Genomic DNA, 14,832 nt, shown 5'->3' on the forward strand with positions numbered 1-14,832 from the left:
AGGTTGCCAAGACATGTGAAAGCCTGCACTGTAACAAGCAATTGCAGCGTTGTCCGAAACCAATTCTAATTCTAATTATAATATTTATCTAAAATGATAAAATTGGGAAAAATAATCGCAAAACGTTGCATAAACTCCTCAAAACAAATTTAATAATTCAAAATGATTCTTCTGCTCATTCTCAAACCAGGTCAGCCATGTTGTTTTCTTTGAATTGAAATATTTCACGGTGAAAAGCGTCCTCTAGCGGCAGCTAGTGGAGCTAACAGCATTGATGTGGAGGCACAGTGGGATCTGTGCAGAACAAATAATTATTTGATGTTGAGGATGTATACATTTTTTTAAATTACTTTCTGAGTGGATAAATTATAAATATAATTTGTAGTTTTTTTTTCAATTCAAAACGCAGCTTGTATACAATTATTTGTCAAAGTCATTTTAACTTTGGGTGTTTAATTTCCTATTTTGATCATCTTTTAAATACTTTTTAAACAACATTTTAAGATTATTCCCGGAAATTGCAAATTCATCCAGTGAAAAGAGCAATTTCACGTACGCCAAGATGGTTGCCATCATCTTGCATTAAACGACACTCCCTCCACCGGATCGCGAGCTCTTATGGGAACGTGTCGTGCGAAATACCTTCAGAATGGCATTATAACGCAAAAAAAACCCCGGCCTAACTTGTCGGTCGGTCGGGAAGTGCTTAATGAAATACTTTCGAACAAGTCGCAACGCCCGTGGGACAAATATGCAGCTTGCCAGATCGGCCTCCACTCTACCGAAGGACTTTGAAGGTGAAGGAAGTGACACAAAGCATCGAAAGAGGAGGGGGAAACGGGATAAAGAAGCTTCACCCATTCATTCAGTACTCGTTCCTCTTCCAGCAGTGCAAAGCCCACACGACACCGTTTGCCAAATGCACACTGCACACGTTAAGAAACTTTCAGCCCCGGTTGCATTCTCGTGGCGTTGGGAAAGGGAAGGCAAGCGACAAACCCCCACCCCGTAATAGGATTGGAGCGTGTACAAGAAGGTTTGAAGGACGAACGTTACGAAGTTGAGGTAAAGTTTGATCAAAAGTTTCGGCTTGCAAAAGATGTCGTTGTTCCGATTTCGCCTCTTTTGCTTAGTATCCATCTTCCCTCCCAGTCTTTTCTTATGGAAAGAATGTTCTCTTTAAAAGGGAAATGGCTGTCAATTCGCTTCACTGCCGGAAATTTCATCCACCGCAACAGGGAGTGCCATTGAAAACGGCAACCAAATTACAATACTTTTTCACGTGGGGCAAAGATAGGAAATAGGACAGGCTTACAATGTCCTTGCCGGTGGAAGTTGTCACTGAAAGCGATCCAAATGGTACATTTCGGGAGTAAATAAATCAGCTCCCATTAAAATGAATTTTCTCCAGTTGTTCACATATGAAAGGGGAAAGAAAAAGTGCTCCTACAAACAGTTCGGTATGGCTAATCTGAGAAGCAACGGCGTACGGGAGCAGCTGCAAACGAAACCATCGAAAATAAGCTGTTTACATTTAAACTGGTAGAACGGCTTTCTAGCTGCATTCGTTCACATAGACACCAGGAGGAGAAGCGAAGTAGATTTTCATTCAGAATGTGTTTCCTTTTTGTCTTTGAAAACCACACAAACATGGACAGCGTTAGCTTTTCTATGTTGACTCCCCGCTTTCGGTGAACAGTAGTTGGCTGCAGTTTGTAGCAAAAGTTAGGCGAAGGTGAATTTTTCCAACTCGAAAACAACTTAAGCCATATACATCGTACCACACAGCCCAGGCAGGCAATAAACTTTTTTATCCTCCTTCCGAACGTACCGTTCCGTACCGTACGACTTCTTTAATCTATTCAAAGTGAACAGAGGGACAGTTTTTTTTTGTATTCTTTGGTAACGCTGCATAGAGCTAGCACTATCAGGCGGTGAGCATACTACTGCTGGCGGAGTGGATTATAAGAAAACCAATTACCACCGGATGGTGGGTTTGGTTGGGTTCTTTTTCTTTGCCACTTTTCCATATATTTAAAGGTAACGTGCTCGCTAGGTTGAACAATTCTCGCTGTACGAAATGTATGCCGATTCCCCCTTACCGATTCAGCAGTTTCCGCTGCACTTACCCTGTACACACACAAGCTGGGAAGGAAACGGTGGAAGCAGCCGGCGGCTTTAGCGAGTAATTTGTGATGGTTTAAAAAACACTTCACTCCACCCGGTAGATGGGAACTGGGACAAAGTTCCCAGCCCAACAAGACCAACAATCCCGTAACATATTCAGCTTCGGTGGTGGTATGTTGTGTGCAGCTTTTTATCTTCAAGGACACCTCTATTAAGCTGCGCCATAGATGGTGCCACAGCAGCGAAGAGGAAGGCCACGTGTGTGCAAGGCAAAAAACTTTATCTCACATCGTTACTTAAAGAACACTCCCCCTGCACGGGCATCTTGCGGGATGGCATCGCTATCGGTCCGTTGCGATCGGTGCTGGCGTACCGGAATCTTATTACGAGATACGAGATAATTAGATTAGGATACCTCTCTAAGTAGCATCATTCTGCCAGTGATTGGTGACCGCTACTGGTGTGACACTGCCCTCCGGGGGCCACCAGACCGGCTACTGGTAGCATAATGTTATTTCTTAATATCGCTGGGACGGGCAAGATTTATGCGGGCACTAAGCTGCAACCGCCAGCATATACACGGTGTCGTTCGGAAAGTTCCGAGGAAAGTTGCATTTAGGTTTATAATGCGTATGGGGATGATACTTAAGCACATGAGATGAGTTTTGTTACTCAAGTAGGGCACACACACAAAAAATGCAAAGTTTTCAAACACAAATGGATCAGTGACGCGTGCGTGTCTGTGTTCTGCTGAGTAAAATAAGCTTTAACCGCATTGATGGACAGGATGCACTGATAGTGTCGTGGCAAGCATTCGATGTTCTGCTCCACTGATCCATAAGTTCAGAACCAATACGGGTAACAACTGGTGATTGTTTAAACAGTTATTTTTTATGAATCAAATGGACAATCAATCAAATTGGACAATTATCATTTACTTATTCAGTATTTATATGTAAAATAAAAAAAATACAAAAAAGGATGTAGTTATGCAATTTACATGAGAACAAACATGAAAATAGTAGAAGAAATACCAAAATCATTCGATAATTAACCAAATTTGTTCCCCAATTGGATTATTGCCACATCAGATAAAAAATACTATTCAACCAATATTTAAACAATTTACAGGGTTTTACAAGGCATTTTGTAATGTTGCTTGTTATATTTTGTCGCTCACTTCGCAGCACTTTTCAAATGCTAACTATTGGTGAATAAAACGAGTTATGGATCAAATTACTCGATAGGGATGTTAAAATTTAATTTGGGTGGGATAAATTTAACATTGCACCACTCCAAGTACGCACTAGAGTCAAAGTAAATTTTCTGAGCGACAAAATATGCAGCGCACTTTGCAAAATGGCTTCTAAAATTCTGTATAACATATTGGCTTTAACTACACAGGACATTGTTCTGAACAGTTATTTATAAAAATTATGTTTGATTACAGCAACGATGGCATAATGTCAATTGAGTTGTTTTATAATAATTGAACCTTTTTTTCGACTGCAGAATATTTGTCATACTGATATTAACATTATTGTATCATATTTCTTTTATCTTTGAAGTACTTGATGTATACAATTCTATGCATTCTACACGCTGCAGCTAGTTTGCATCGCCAGTCACTAAGTGTTTGCTACGTCTGGAGTGCCTTACGTTGCAAAATCTCTAAAAACAAATGTGTACAAATGTACTATCGAAAGTGTATGCAAGTGTCGCTAGAATTGGTTGGGTGTGTGTGTTTCGTGTGTACTTTAAACCGACGTGAAAGTGTAAAAGCTACTTCGTGTGTGTGTTTATGTTTGAATGTGTAGTAACACGTGTGCAGGTAAAGGTGAAGCTGTCTATCGCTTGTACCCAGTGTGGAATTCGCCGAAATAATCGCAATGCTAATGAACGATCCAAAGCGGTGGCTTAGAATCAGAAACGCACCCCTTTTTCTACTTCTCCAGCATTGTATGATGGGAGAGAGGAGTGTGGGTGTGAGTGTATCCTGAGAGCCGAAAGGATTAAAAGCCAACGTCCAAAGTCAAAATGTTGCCGCTCAACCGGAAACTACCGGAAAGCCCCGGAACATTTGCAAACCGTGCCGCCGCTGCTCGCGCGCGTACGCCTTCCTGTTGAATGCACCGTGTAAGAACAATTTATCTTTTCGATGGCGGTGTCGTATGGATTAAATTTGGAATTTGTCCCCGCTCGAAAACGTTTCGGTAATCGCAGGCGATTAAAATCTTGAAATTCCACAGCTGGCAACAAGTAACGGCGCTGTGTTGGTGAGAGGTGAGTGGTGGAAAGCGTTACTGTCGCCCTTTCTGTTTCATTGAGGCTTCATTGAGGGGAGGAGAGGCGTTTTAGATTTGCTAGCAGAGTAGTAAGTACGGTACAAATGACATAAAGCCGTTGGAAGAAGAAGGAGAACGAACAGAAAGAACGAAATAGAAGTGAAAAGTGACCGAGTGTATGGACAAACACCCATAAACAAAACGGAAGTGACAAGTGTGCAGAGAAGTGTGCAGTGGCACCGTGTTTAGGTGAGTCTGTGTGTGTGTTTGTGTGCGCGTGTCTGATTGAGGCCGTGTGCTTAGATTCATTCTTTACTGTTTCAGCAATTATCACACTGCACTGCGTTTTGGAGGGTTTTTTTGTGACGCCGCAAAAGCTTCAAATCAGAATCGTGTTAGCTGGTGTATCAAAGTACGTATCAAACAGCGCAGCCCCCTATCAATACAGGCTTGAACGAGTTAAGGGCAAAAGCAACATACAGATACATAAAGAAGGGATAGACAGAGAGAATGAGAGAGCGAGAGAGAGACAGAGCCGAGAGCAAATATGAATTGTCGCGTAAGCCGATTCACAGTAATTAGTTGCAGTAATTAGTGAAACAGTAAAATTCGTTCGAGTGAGTGGCGCGATAAATCGATAAGTTGATTAAAAAAGAGTATATGAAAGTAAGGAAGGAAATTAAAGTACTGAGCTTTGTAAAAGAAGTAGAGGAAAAAAGGTGTCCCTCTTCTGCACGGACTTACCGGTATATCGTGTGAATGAGGTAAATGATCTCCTTTTCGCTGTGGTGTTGGAAACGGTGTGAGCAGAAACGGTGGAAGTTAGAGCCTCAGGTCGTTTCGAAGGAACGGAGATACTACTTACCCTATGCCTATCTAGTGGATCACCGTAGACGTCTCTACCTCTCCTATATACAAGTTCATCGTAACGCGTTCTGTCCTCGGGGAAAATTAATTCCCTTATTTCGGTCACTAACGTATGCTGTGTGTGGTGAAAAGGTAGGTGGCAACGTGCCGTTGCGATTAGGAGAAGAATGGCCTTCCACCCTGCTTTGCTTGAAGCTTCCGCGACAACACTTACCTTTTCGGGTGTATCTAACATTTCTAATAAAACAGATACGAAGGCCTCTATGGTCATTCCTCTAGCACCATATTCCGCTATATAATATGATAGGTTAGCAAAATGATGACGAGGTAATAAGGATCTGGCTTTTTCTTCAACCATCGCTGACACCGGACATTTCCTGCGCGTTCTGAAAGGAAAGCAGCACACGCAGTGAAGAAGCAGGCGTCACACGTTTGCCAACCGTTTTGGAAGTTGAAACCAGCGATCTTACCTGACACCGGTCGGGCTGTAGGCGTCCCACGGTTCCGGCTCAACGGTGGTACACGAGTGTGGCACTTTCCCGACGTCACGGACCAGCAGCGACATTCGTTTGTGGAACTTAAATTGACTAACAGCCTCGTCATGGGTAACCTCCATGAATGATTGACCATTCACTTCTAAGATTTGATCGCCGACCTGCGGAGTGGAGAGGAGCAGAGTAGAAGGGTCAAAGAAAACAGTCAAGCTCCGAGGGGGCAGCGGAAACTCACCATCAGTCCTGCCCGGTCGGCAACACTGTCCTTGTCGACGCCGGTAATAAAAATTCCTAACCCGTACTCGACCCCGCCCCGTATCATCAGTCCGAGCGACTGGCCGGGCTCTATCAGTAGGTCGACTCTTCGGACTCTGCAGGTTAGGTTTTCGGTTTTTGTTTTATTTTCATTAGTGCCGATTATTTTACGATCGTGCGCGCCACCGACGATTTCCGATCGAAAGAGCGAAACGGGGCAAGAATGTGGAATAAAAGAGCGAGAGAGAAAGAGAGAGAGATAGAAGGTGAGAGAGAAGGCAGGCGATAAATTTTAATTCCGGTGCGATTGCAGTGGCACGATGCAACAATTCCCTGCCGAGACCGAGAACCTCCCTCATTCCCCACATACAAACACACACACATAAATTCCTTGGGGCCGGAGAGGGATACGGCACACTGTGCTGTGAATAGAAAATTACTTCCTTGGGCGCATAATTCGGAAGGGGTATGTATGACCCACATGGATGGCGCACACTCGGGGCGCTATAAATCGTTCGCACTGACAGGGACATGTAATGTTTAATCTTCTTTTCCGGAGAGCGTTTTTTGGGTGGAAAATTGGAAATAATGCACCCGGAGTGTTTGTGCGACGAATTGAAATTCATTACGAATCCTTGCAATTTGCACGAGGAAAATAAATTCAATTTTAGAATGTTCGTACTTTTTTGCAAGCAAGGCCAGTGAATAGAGGTCACTAGAATGTGGAAATGAAAGGTTGTTTTCTGACACTTTCTAGAAGGTAACTATTATTCTAACAGCAAAGTCAAACATCTCAAAATTGTCTAATCGATTACAAATATTTAAATGGTACAATCTGGTTTAGTGTGCTTTTGGAGCATGTTAAACAATCACCAAATTTATAGGCCTGGAGATGAGGCCTAGGTAGTTGTGCTACATGTAGCCGTTTTATATATTTTCCTTGTTAACATTCAAACGATAGGAAACATGAAAAACAAATATTGAATTTTCTGCATTGAAATAAACATAGAGAAGAGGAAAAGGGAAAATATTCCATAAAATGGTATTTATTTATATGAATAAGCTTTAAGCTGACACTTAATGAAGGTAAGACACTTTAGTTAATGTATAGAGTATTATTCTGTCATTTGGTTTCCACTAGTTGGGTAAAGAAGTTGGAATTTATTTCATCCCAGGTTTACAAGACAGGCGATGAATTTTCCACCTTTGAGAGGAGTTAGTGTTATGTCAAGCTATAGGGACCGTTGCTTGTTACTAGGTCCAAACGTATGAACATCGTCGAACAAGTTGATACTTTTTTTTGTCAGCAAATTTTTAAATAATAAGTTTGATGTACCTTCCCTGGTAGGAAAGCTTAACATTTATACGCCTGCTATAATCTTTCGACCCAAACTATATAGAACTAACGATCTTGTACTATCAATGACAAGGCAATGTAGCGACTGGATTGAACATTTTGACTTTAACCTTTCGACAGATTCGTATAAGAAGAGTTTTTAATAACTTTTAAAGTCGTTGATCTTAGAATTAGTTCGAATTTTATTATAGTATAGTATAATAAGTTGACGTAGCGCAGTTTAATAAGCAGGACGAGGGCATGCATAAATTGAATATAAATTATAGATTACTATTATTTTTATAAATAAAACATACTTTCATATTTCTATTACGTATACTTGGTTTAACAAATCTTTTACAAAAATAATTAAAAATATTAAAATATACTTGGTAGTCATTCTTCATGATGTTTCCAGTTTAATTTTTTAAAAAGAGTAATGAGAATAGCCTTCGACAGTGGTGGCAATAGTGCGACAGTGAAATAAATAATAAACATTCTTTATTTTGAGTTACAATCGGGAATAACTATAACAGATTGCTTTGTTGGTTATAGTAGATCTTTACCGATTTTTACACCTTAAATTATGATTGCGTTTTTACATTTGTTGCAAAAATTAAAGAAAAAAAAATAAATGAAAACAGTACATAATATCATGAATTGTTTCATGTTCCTCTATTCACGGCATAACAAACGAAACAGTTTAATTTAGATCAGTAGAAAATGAAACAAAAAAACATACAAACGCTGAATAGAAATGCAATTAATTTATGGAATTTTCCATTCCCCCGAAGAAGGTCGTGTGCTATATCTAAGTTCATGAATTAAAAATTAAACTCAATGCATTCCATGCGCTTCTTAGCGCATCCTTTTTGCCACCAATGCCACCCGATCTATCCTCTCCCACTGCTCTCTATGGGTCAGAAACGAGCAACGACCATCCGTAATTAGACCACGAACCCCAAGCCGCCCGTAGTTGTAGCGCACTGCTGCCCGATCATAATTCATATTTGATGTTTTTGTCGTCTCCCCCCCCCCCCCTCCAAACCCCATCCAACTTACCTATCACGGCGTTCCGGTCGTCGGCCCCCGTACTCGTACGGTGGTGAAGCGGGCCGGCCCTGCCGGTCCATCCAGGAGCAGGTTTGGCGGTTCGGCGGCGGCGGATACATGCCGGGCGGCGGCGGTACAAGATCGCCCGCCACGCGGCTGCTCCCGGGGACGCCCGGAGGTGGTCCGAACCCGTGCAGCGGGGCGGACGAGTTGAGCATCGAGGCGGCGGACGGCGGTGCCCTTACCGTCATGCTGATTTGCCGCGACGATTTCAGAATCTGCACACATCTCTGGTTTGGTGAGAAAAAAAGTATGGCAATAGGAGAGAGACAGACGTCTAGTTGAGAGGAGGAGACTAAGGAAGGAAGTGGAGAGAGAGGGTGGGGTAATAGCAAGATAACAGAGGTTGGGGGAGGGGGAGGTAGGGTAACAAAGGACACATAGCTAACCCATAGCGGTGAAAAAGAAAAGAGAGACAGTGGAGGAAGCGAGACACATTTCGGGAAAGAAAGCAAGCAGCAAAACATCGATAAACTAGCGTGTGGTGCATGACAGAGAGGTAAGAATAAACATCGAGGAGTGAGTAAAACACACACCCTCATAGACAGACACATGTATATATCCTTAAAATGGGAGCAAGTGGTCATTTTTCTCGGAACGTGAATGCACTGGAGAAAATTTTCAATCTTCTCAAGGAAACTGATGGAGTGCAAAGAGAGCTTTGAATGTAATACATTTTTATGTAACGAGCCACAACAGAGCTGCTACATGCACAGCGTGTGGGCACTTTGCATAGCCACTGTTGTCGCGCTCGATCGTAAATCTGTCTGGCATTCGTGCTGCGTGACAGGCATATTCCATTTGCTTAACGGCCAGCTACTGGCCACTGAACCAGTTGTCGATCAGTGTTGCACAAGATGCATGTTAAAACAAATAAATGAAAAGAGGATGTTTTCAAACCAGATCTGCTTGTTTAATACGTGTGAGTGTGTCCAGAACATAGGCGACTTTAGTTTTAAATTACCGTACCTTTAATCATCTGTGGAGATGTTAGAAATTGATTGTAAATGGTTTCAATACCTCGTGTTCTATTCTAACTATACTAACGATACTGTAGAAAGTAACAAATTAAATGAAGTTAAATGATAAAAAGAGAAAATTGCACTGTAAAATAAGTCTATAAAGTTAAAAAGACTTTACGTAATCTATCGATCGTCAAAAGTGATGTTTATGTTGATTGCTGTTGTTTTAAGACAGTGCGTAAAATAACTTTACTGTTGATAAGGTTTTATTGAAATGTATCCTCTTCAATTTCATTATTTTGTTTTTTTATTTGTTAGTTTTTTCCCACAATAATTTTACAGATTAAAATCCTATTTTTGGCGACAAAAAGGCACAATATGGTTTTATTGCCGAAAAACTAATATTATTACGCACTGTGTTCGAAGTAAATTCTTAATAGACTAAATTGAGTTATAAATATTATTCAAATGAGCAATCAAAACATTCCAAAATTTCATTATTAAATAGCGAAAATTGTATCTATTGTTTCTTCTATCTTTTCCGTGAGGTGCTTGTGTCATTTACTCCCTTTTTCTGTGAGCAACCAGGCGTCTCCATCAAGTATGCAAAGTTGGCAATAAATGGTTGGTTGGCGGTGTCTTGGCAACTCGTATTCGACAAACACAGCTCCTTCTACTTTACAACTACTATTCTATGCAAGAATAACTTTAAAGTTTTCAGGAAAAAGAAATTTGAAAAAGAATTTGAATTTGAACAAACAAAAAACTCTTCAACTCTCAGCTCAATTTCAGTTCGTCTGTGCTTAATTAATGATAATTTTTAGTCTAACTGTTTTGCAAATCGTTTTCATCATGCACATAGTTTTGAGAAGAATGGAAAACGCTTCACCGACGGGTGTTTGGCCCCATAAAAACCAATCGAGTCTATCGGCACATCCTGGCGGATTGGGTTTGTCGTTTGGCGTGTGTTTGTCTTTTGCCGCTCAAGCTGGTCAAACGATACTCGGCCACCAATTTGAATTTAATATCACACAATGTACCTCTGCCACTGTTCTTTTTTTTAACAGCAAACTTTTCTCCAGCAAGCACCTACCACCCTACACTAAAAGTGTAATTTTACACTCCTCCGCTCTCGGGTCTGTCGATTATCCTCCACCCTAAAACCGAACGAATTCGCAAGTCACCCGGGCGTAAGCCGAGTAAAGTTGTAATTTATGCAGCGCTGCAGTGTCACTTTCGTCCTGTCTTGCGGAACAGCGAGAGCGAGAGAGAGTTTGGCTTTGGTGGAGTTGAAATCATTACTGTCGCTTCTTATATTACAGATTTGTATGACGCGCGCGATGGTGTGGCCGTTCGTGCACTGCTTCACCATGCGCGTTCGCGGTGGTTTGTTCGTTTTAAAGGGAGGCACAGTTTGTTTTTTTTCTCTTCCTTTTTTGTGCAAGCAGAAGTTTGCTACCATTAGCCGGTGATGCCAAGGAGATACTTCTTTGCAGCTTTACGCCATCTCGACAAGCTCATTTTTCACCCGGGCAACCCTCCTTCCTCTGCACGGTTTGTGCAACTGTTTATCTTTTCGCTCGATGCAAAACAATAATCCACCGCAACATCCACCACGGCTGCTTCCTTGTTGATGGGTGTGAGCTTCTACCCATCTCCTTTCCGCCATGACGGTATTTCCTCCCCAGAGAGAGAGAGAAAAAACACAACCAACTGCTTTATGCGCTTCCCTCGAATAGGGATGGAACGAAATTCCACTTTGCGGTCATGCAAACGAAGTTAGCTAATAACTTTCCACGGCACAAAAGAACCGAGCGGGGAGAACAGTGGACTATGGACAAACATTTGTCCAGACCGGACTTTGGCGTTGGAGAGGCGGGCAGAGTGCAGAAATGCAGGAGATTAAAACTTTTTCCAAGTTTTTATCCGAAGCCAGGGCCACGCCGTGGTACATTAGTGCTTGAAGCTTTAGCTTTTTCGGGTGTTTGTAGGTCAACGATGAAGCGCATCATTTATGTAAGAAAACTATTTTCTTCTTTTTGGTGAAGAGTTCATAAAACACTGTTATACCTCATTATCAAAAAAAAGTTCGAAAACCCTTGAATTTCTAGCAAAAATTACAGTTAAAAAGGAGATTTTTTTTTCAAAAGTACAAGTGCAAGCAATAAATAGAAAACATTCAAAATAAAAGCAAACACAACACCACACAGCTACTGGGAATGGTTCACATTACTCAAAGCAGTAAACACACTTGAAAGCAGGCAGCAAGAAAGTGACAGAGACAGAGACAGAAAGTCTATTGCCAATCTTTTTTTCTTCTTTAAGTTAATCTTTATCATTGTATTTAGTGGTATGGTTTAGATGCGATGTAATGTTTTGAATTGTTTTTGTAAGGTTCGATTTGGAGTTAGATGTGAGGTATTTAGAATTTTGAGTTGAACTTCTTTTTAAATTTAAGGCAGCAACATTGCAGGAAATGGCTTTCAAAGTGTCTTTGAAAAGTGAAGAAAAGCGGAGAGTGAATGTGATGTAATACGATTTTTTTCTTCAATATTTACAGAAGTATTCTCTTAATTTTTTCTGTTTCGTTTGGTTCCATACATATGCAATCAAAGCATAATTCGATTCCTTGGGCGTATTTGTATGTACCCCTTTTTCCACTCTCGCTTCCACTCTTTCTCCACTCCGTTTTTTCTTCACTTTCCGACAGCTTGTGCTGGAATATTTCATACTTCATTCCGAATGGGAAACACAACTTGCATGCTCGACGAAAAAAGGCACCAAATGGGGTGGACCGTTTGCCGCACGGGAAGCGGTCCGCTCCATTTTGCCAATAGTAAAACCAATCAATGCGGAACCGAATAATGGGTCGGTAGGATGTGTTGGTGGATGTGAATATTTGTAAGGGAAGAATGTAACGGAAGAGTTGAAAAAAAAACGAGAAAGAGAGAGAAAAAAAAGTTCACAACCAAACCATTCCTTACCTTAAGCGCTTCTTCGTGGTTGATGGAGGTGAACGGTGTACCGTTCACCTCGAGTATCGTGTCACCAGGCCTCAGTCCAGCACGTTCCGCGACCGATCCTTCCTCGATTCGGGAAATGTAAACACCGACTCCTGCGGAAGGAAGCAGAGCAGCTGAGAACGTGGGTACTCGCGAATATCGTGTGTGCCGGCCGGGTATTTGGGCATCAAGAAGGTAAATGGAGGGAGATGGAGGAAAAAGAAGGAGAGAGTAGAGGGGCGAGAAGCGATAAAAAATATTTCATCCATCCCTGGTACGGTTGTACGTGCTCCTTCTTATGTGTTTACTTTTTATAGCCGAATTGAACGGGCCGGTTGCAAACGGTTGTGCCGGTTTTGGGTGTATTTGGAAGGCAAAACTAATTTTACGACAGCCCAATTTTGGCCCCCTTTACCGGTTAGTGAAGATGGACGGGTTTAGGGGGGTGCCGTGAGCAGCCCCCGTTTTTACTCTTCATCCTTCCCTGCGATAGGGGAAAACTGCAATTGCAATCGAAGCACTTCCCGAAACGTAGCTCCATTTACCAATGGTTGAGATGGTCCCGCCCGAAGGTGATACGTGCCTTTTACGGACAAAGTTTTTACTGTGTGTGCCTGTGTTTGTCAGCTGGGCCTGTCAGCGTTGGCAAACACAAGCGTACGGTCTGGTGCCAACAGAATCATTACGTACTGCCTAGCACGACATTCAAATGAAACTGAAATTTAATAATCTGACCTTACCCCGCTTGAGCAACAACGGTAGAAAAGGTCTTAGTCATTTGCTCGAGGTCAGTGAATTCCTTGCTAAGTGGGACCATGCATGTCGCAGTGTCCAAAAAATATGCTCAAAAACTGAAGCAGTCCCCTCCCCCCCATGGGGCGAGAAATTGTTTCGGTTTCAAATTGGTGCTCTTTGTGGTGGCGATTGACCGGAGCTTTCGTGACTGGCAGCATTTTGTCAGCATCGCAGGCATTGGGTGTATTGATTCACCCTGACCATTACCCTGACCACAGTATCGCAGGTAAAAGGGCGTGTTGGTAGTTGAAGGTTTGCCACCGGAAAGAGAATATGCCGTCCATGCCGCATTGCTAGCCCCGTTTTTGTTTGGCTGCCGTTGTACGTGCAAATTTCGTGTATGCGGAGATATGTTCAATTTCCATTTCGAACAAATGCCTGTTGCTTAAGATGTTACATTTTATGGACACTTGGAATTGTTTTACGATGTAATGGCTGTGTAATGTTCAAAACGCCACCTTAAAGAACAACGGAACATATCAATCTGCGCAATATTACATGAAAACATTAATTTTAAACCATTGATTGCATACTATAAGCGCCTCACTGTTTGACTTTCATTTGGCTGTTCAAACAAAGAGGACGAGAAAATTGCATCCTGCACCACTGTGCGACCATTGTGCGCATCTGTCGTCCATCGTCCATTGGCCCAGAATGAATGGGGCAGCGTTCTGTTCGCTATACTTTGCCCTCAACGAAGCAAAAAAATAAACCCGAGCTTGAAATCTGTATTAAATTGTCAATCATTTTCACACATTCAGGTGAACGTGTCCGTGTTGTCCCATTTTGGTGCGGCACGGTGCGGACGCTGTGCTCGATGCGGACAAATTGAAATTAGATTCACAAAACATGGTTCCTGATGGACTCTGTGACTGTGGCTCGATAAGCCATCCGCGGGACTGTTTGGTTGGAAGCGAGAGAGGCTTGCAGAGAAAGTGTAGGGAGCAAAAACAACACAGTGACGTAATTGGAAAAAAATCACTGCAACAATGCATGCTGTACACCTGAATGCGGTTTAGCATTCGCTGTACGGTTGGACGGGTGCCAAACCGGTCACTGCCTGGTTGTTTGGTTTAGATAGATGTTTTTTTACTTATTTTGTTGTTGCTCGCAATCTACATTTTCTCACACACGGGCTTAAACTGGACTGTGACTGTGATACTGGGCTATGGTTTGTTCTTCAGCATTTGACTACTTACCGGAATCTTTACCACCCTTGACGCATATCCCGAACCCATGACTGCTGTCCGTTTGTTGATCACGTGACATGCTCACGGTTCGGGTTGTAAGCTGATGTATGTTCGGTATGCTACGATCTCGGTCGCGATCGCGATAAATCTGTCAAGAAAGGAGAGGGATTATTTAATTTGTTTTATGTAAAGAGAAAAAGCGTGTACAACCCTTCACGTCAAGGTTTATTCTACTGCGACGAAAACGGCATTATTTAGAAGAGCAACACTTCATATTGGTTTATAACCACCGTATATACGGATAGGTCTCATGGTGTCACTCGTAGCGCTTGGGCTAGTTCGTCCAAGGAAGTATGATCGAATCGCATTCTGAATCGTTCGAAATCAAAATTGTCAGTGATCTTTA

At 42.1% G+C, this 14,832-nt stretch overlaps 1 protein-coding gene across 8 annotated transcripts in view; it reads right to left on the reverse strand.

Moving 5' to 3' along the window:
* Positions 1-14,832, reverse strand: part of LOC120955730 (uncharacterized) — a 91,117-nt gene that overhangs the window by 46,310 nt on the left and 29,975 nt on the right. For 4 of the 8 annotated variants that reach the window (XM_049608199.1, XM_049608200.1, XM_049608202.1 and 1 more), the window contains exons 5-12: positions 14,436-14,574; positions 12,424-12,575; positions 8,427-8,707; positions 6,009-6,144; positions 5,750-5,934; positions 5,494-5,665; positions 5,278-5,394; positions 5,157-5,195 (exon numbers count right to left, since the gene is read on the reverse strand). In XM_049608199.1, coding sequence (XP_049464156.1) covers positions 5,157-5,195; positions 5,278-5,394; positions 5,494-5,665; positions 5,750-5,934; positions 6,009-6,144; positions 8,427-8,707; positions 12,424-12,575; positions 14,436-14,574 — 1,221 coding nt within the window. The remainder of the gene's footprint in view (positions 1-5,156; positions 5,196-5,277; positions 5,395-5,493; positions 5,666-5,749; positions 5,935-6,008; positions 6,145-8,426; positions 8,708-12,423; positions 12,576-14,435; positions 14,575-14,832) is intronic. The other 4 variants (XM_049608207.1, XM_049608204.1, XM_049608203.1 and 1 more) reach the window with 3 other exon arrangements.

This window comes from Anopheles coluzzii, chromosome 3 (genome assembly GCF_943734685.1).
Source record: "Anopheles coluzzii chromosome 3, AcolN3, whole genome shotgun sequence".
In the NCBI taxonomy this organism is placed as follows: domain Eukaryota; kingdom Metazoa; phylum Arthropoda; class Insecta; order Diptera; family Culicidae; genus Anopheles; species Anopheles coluzzii.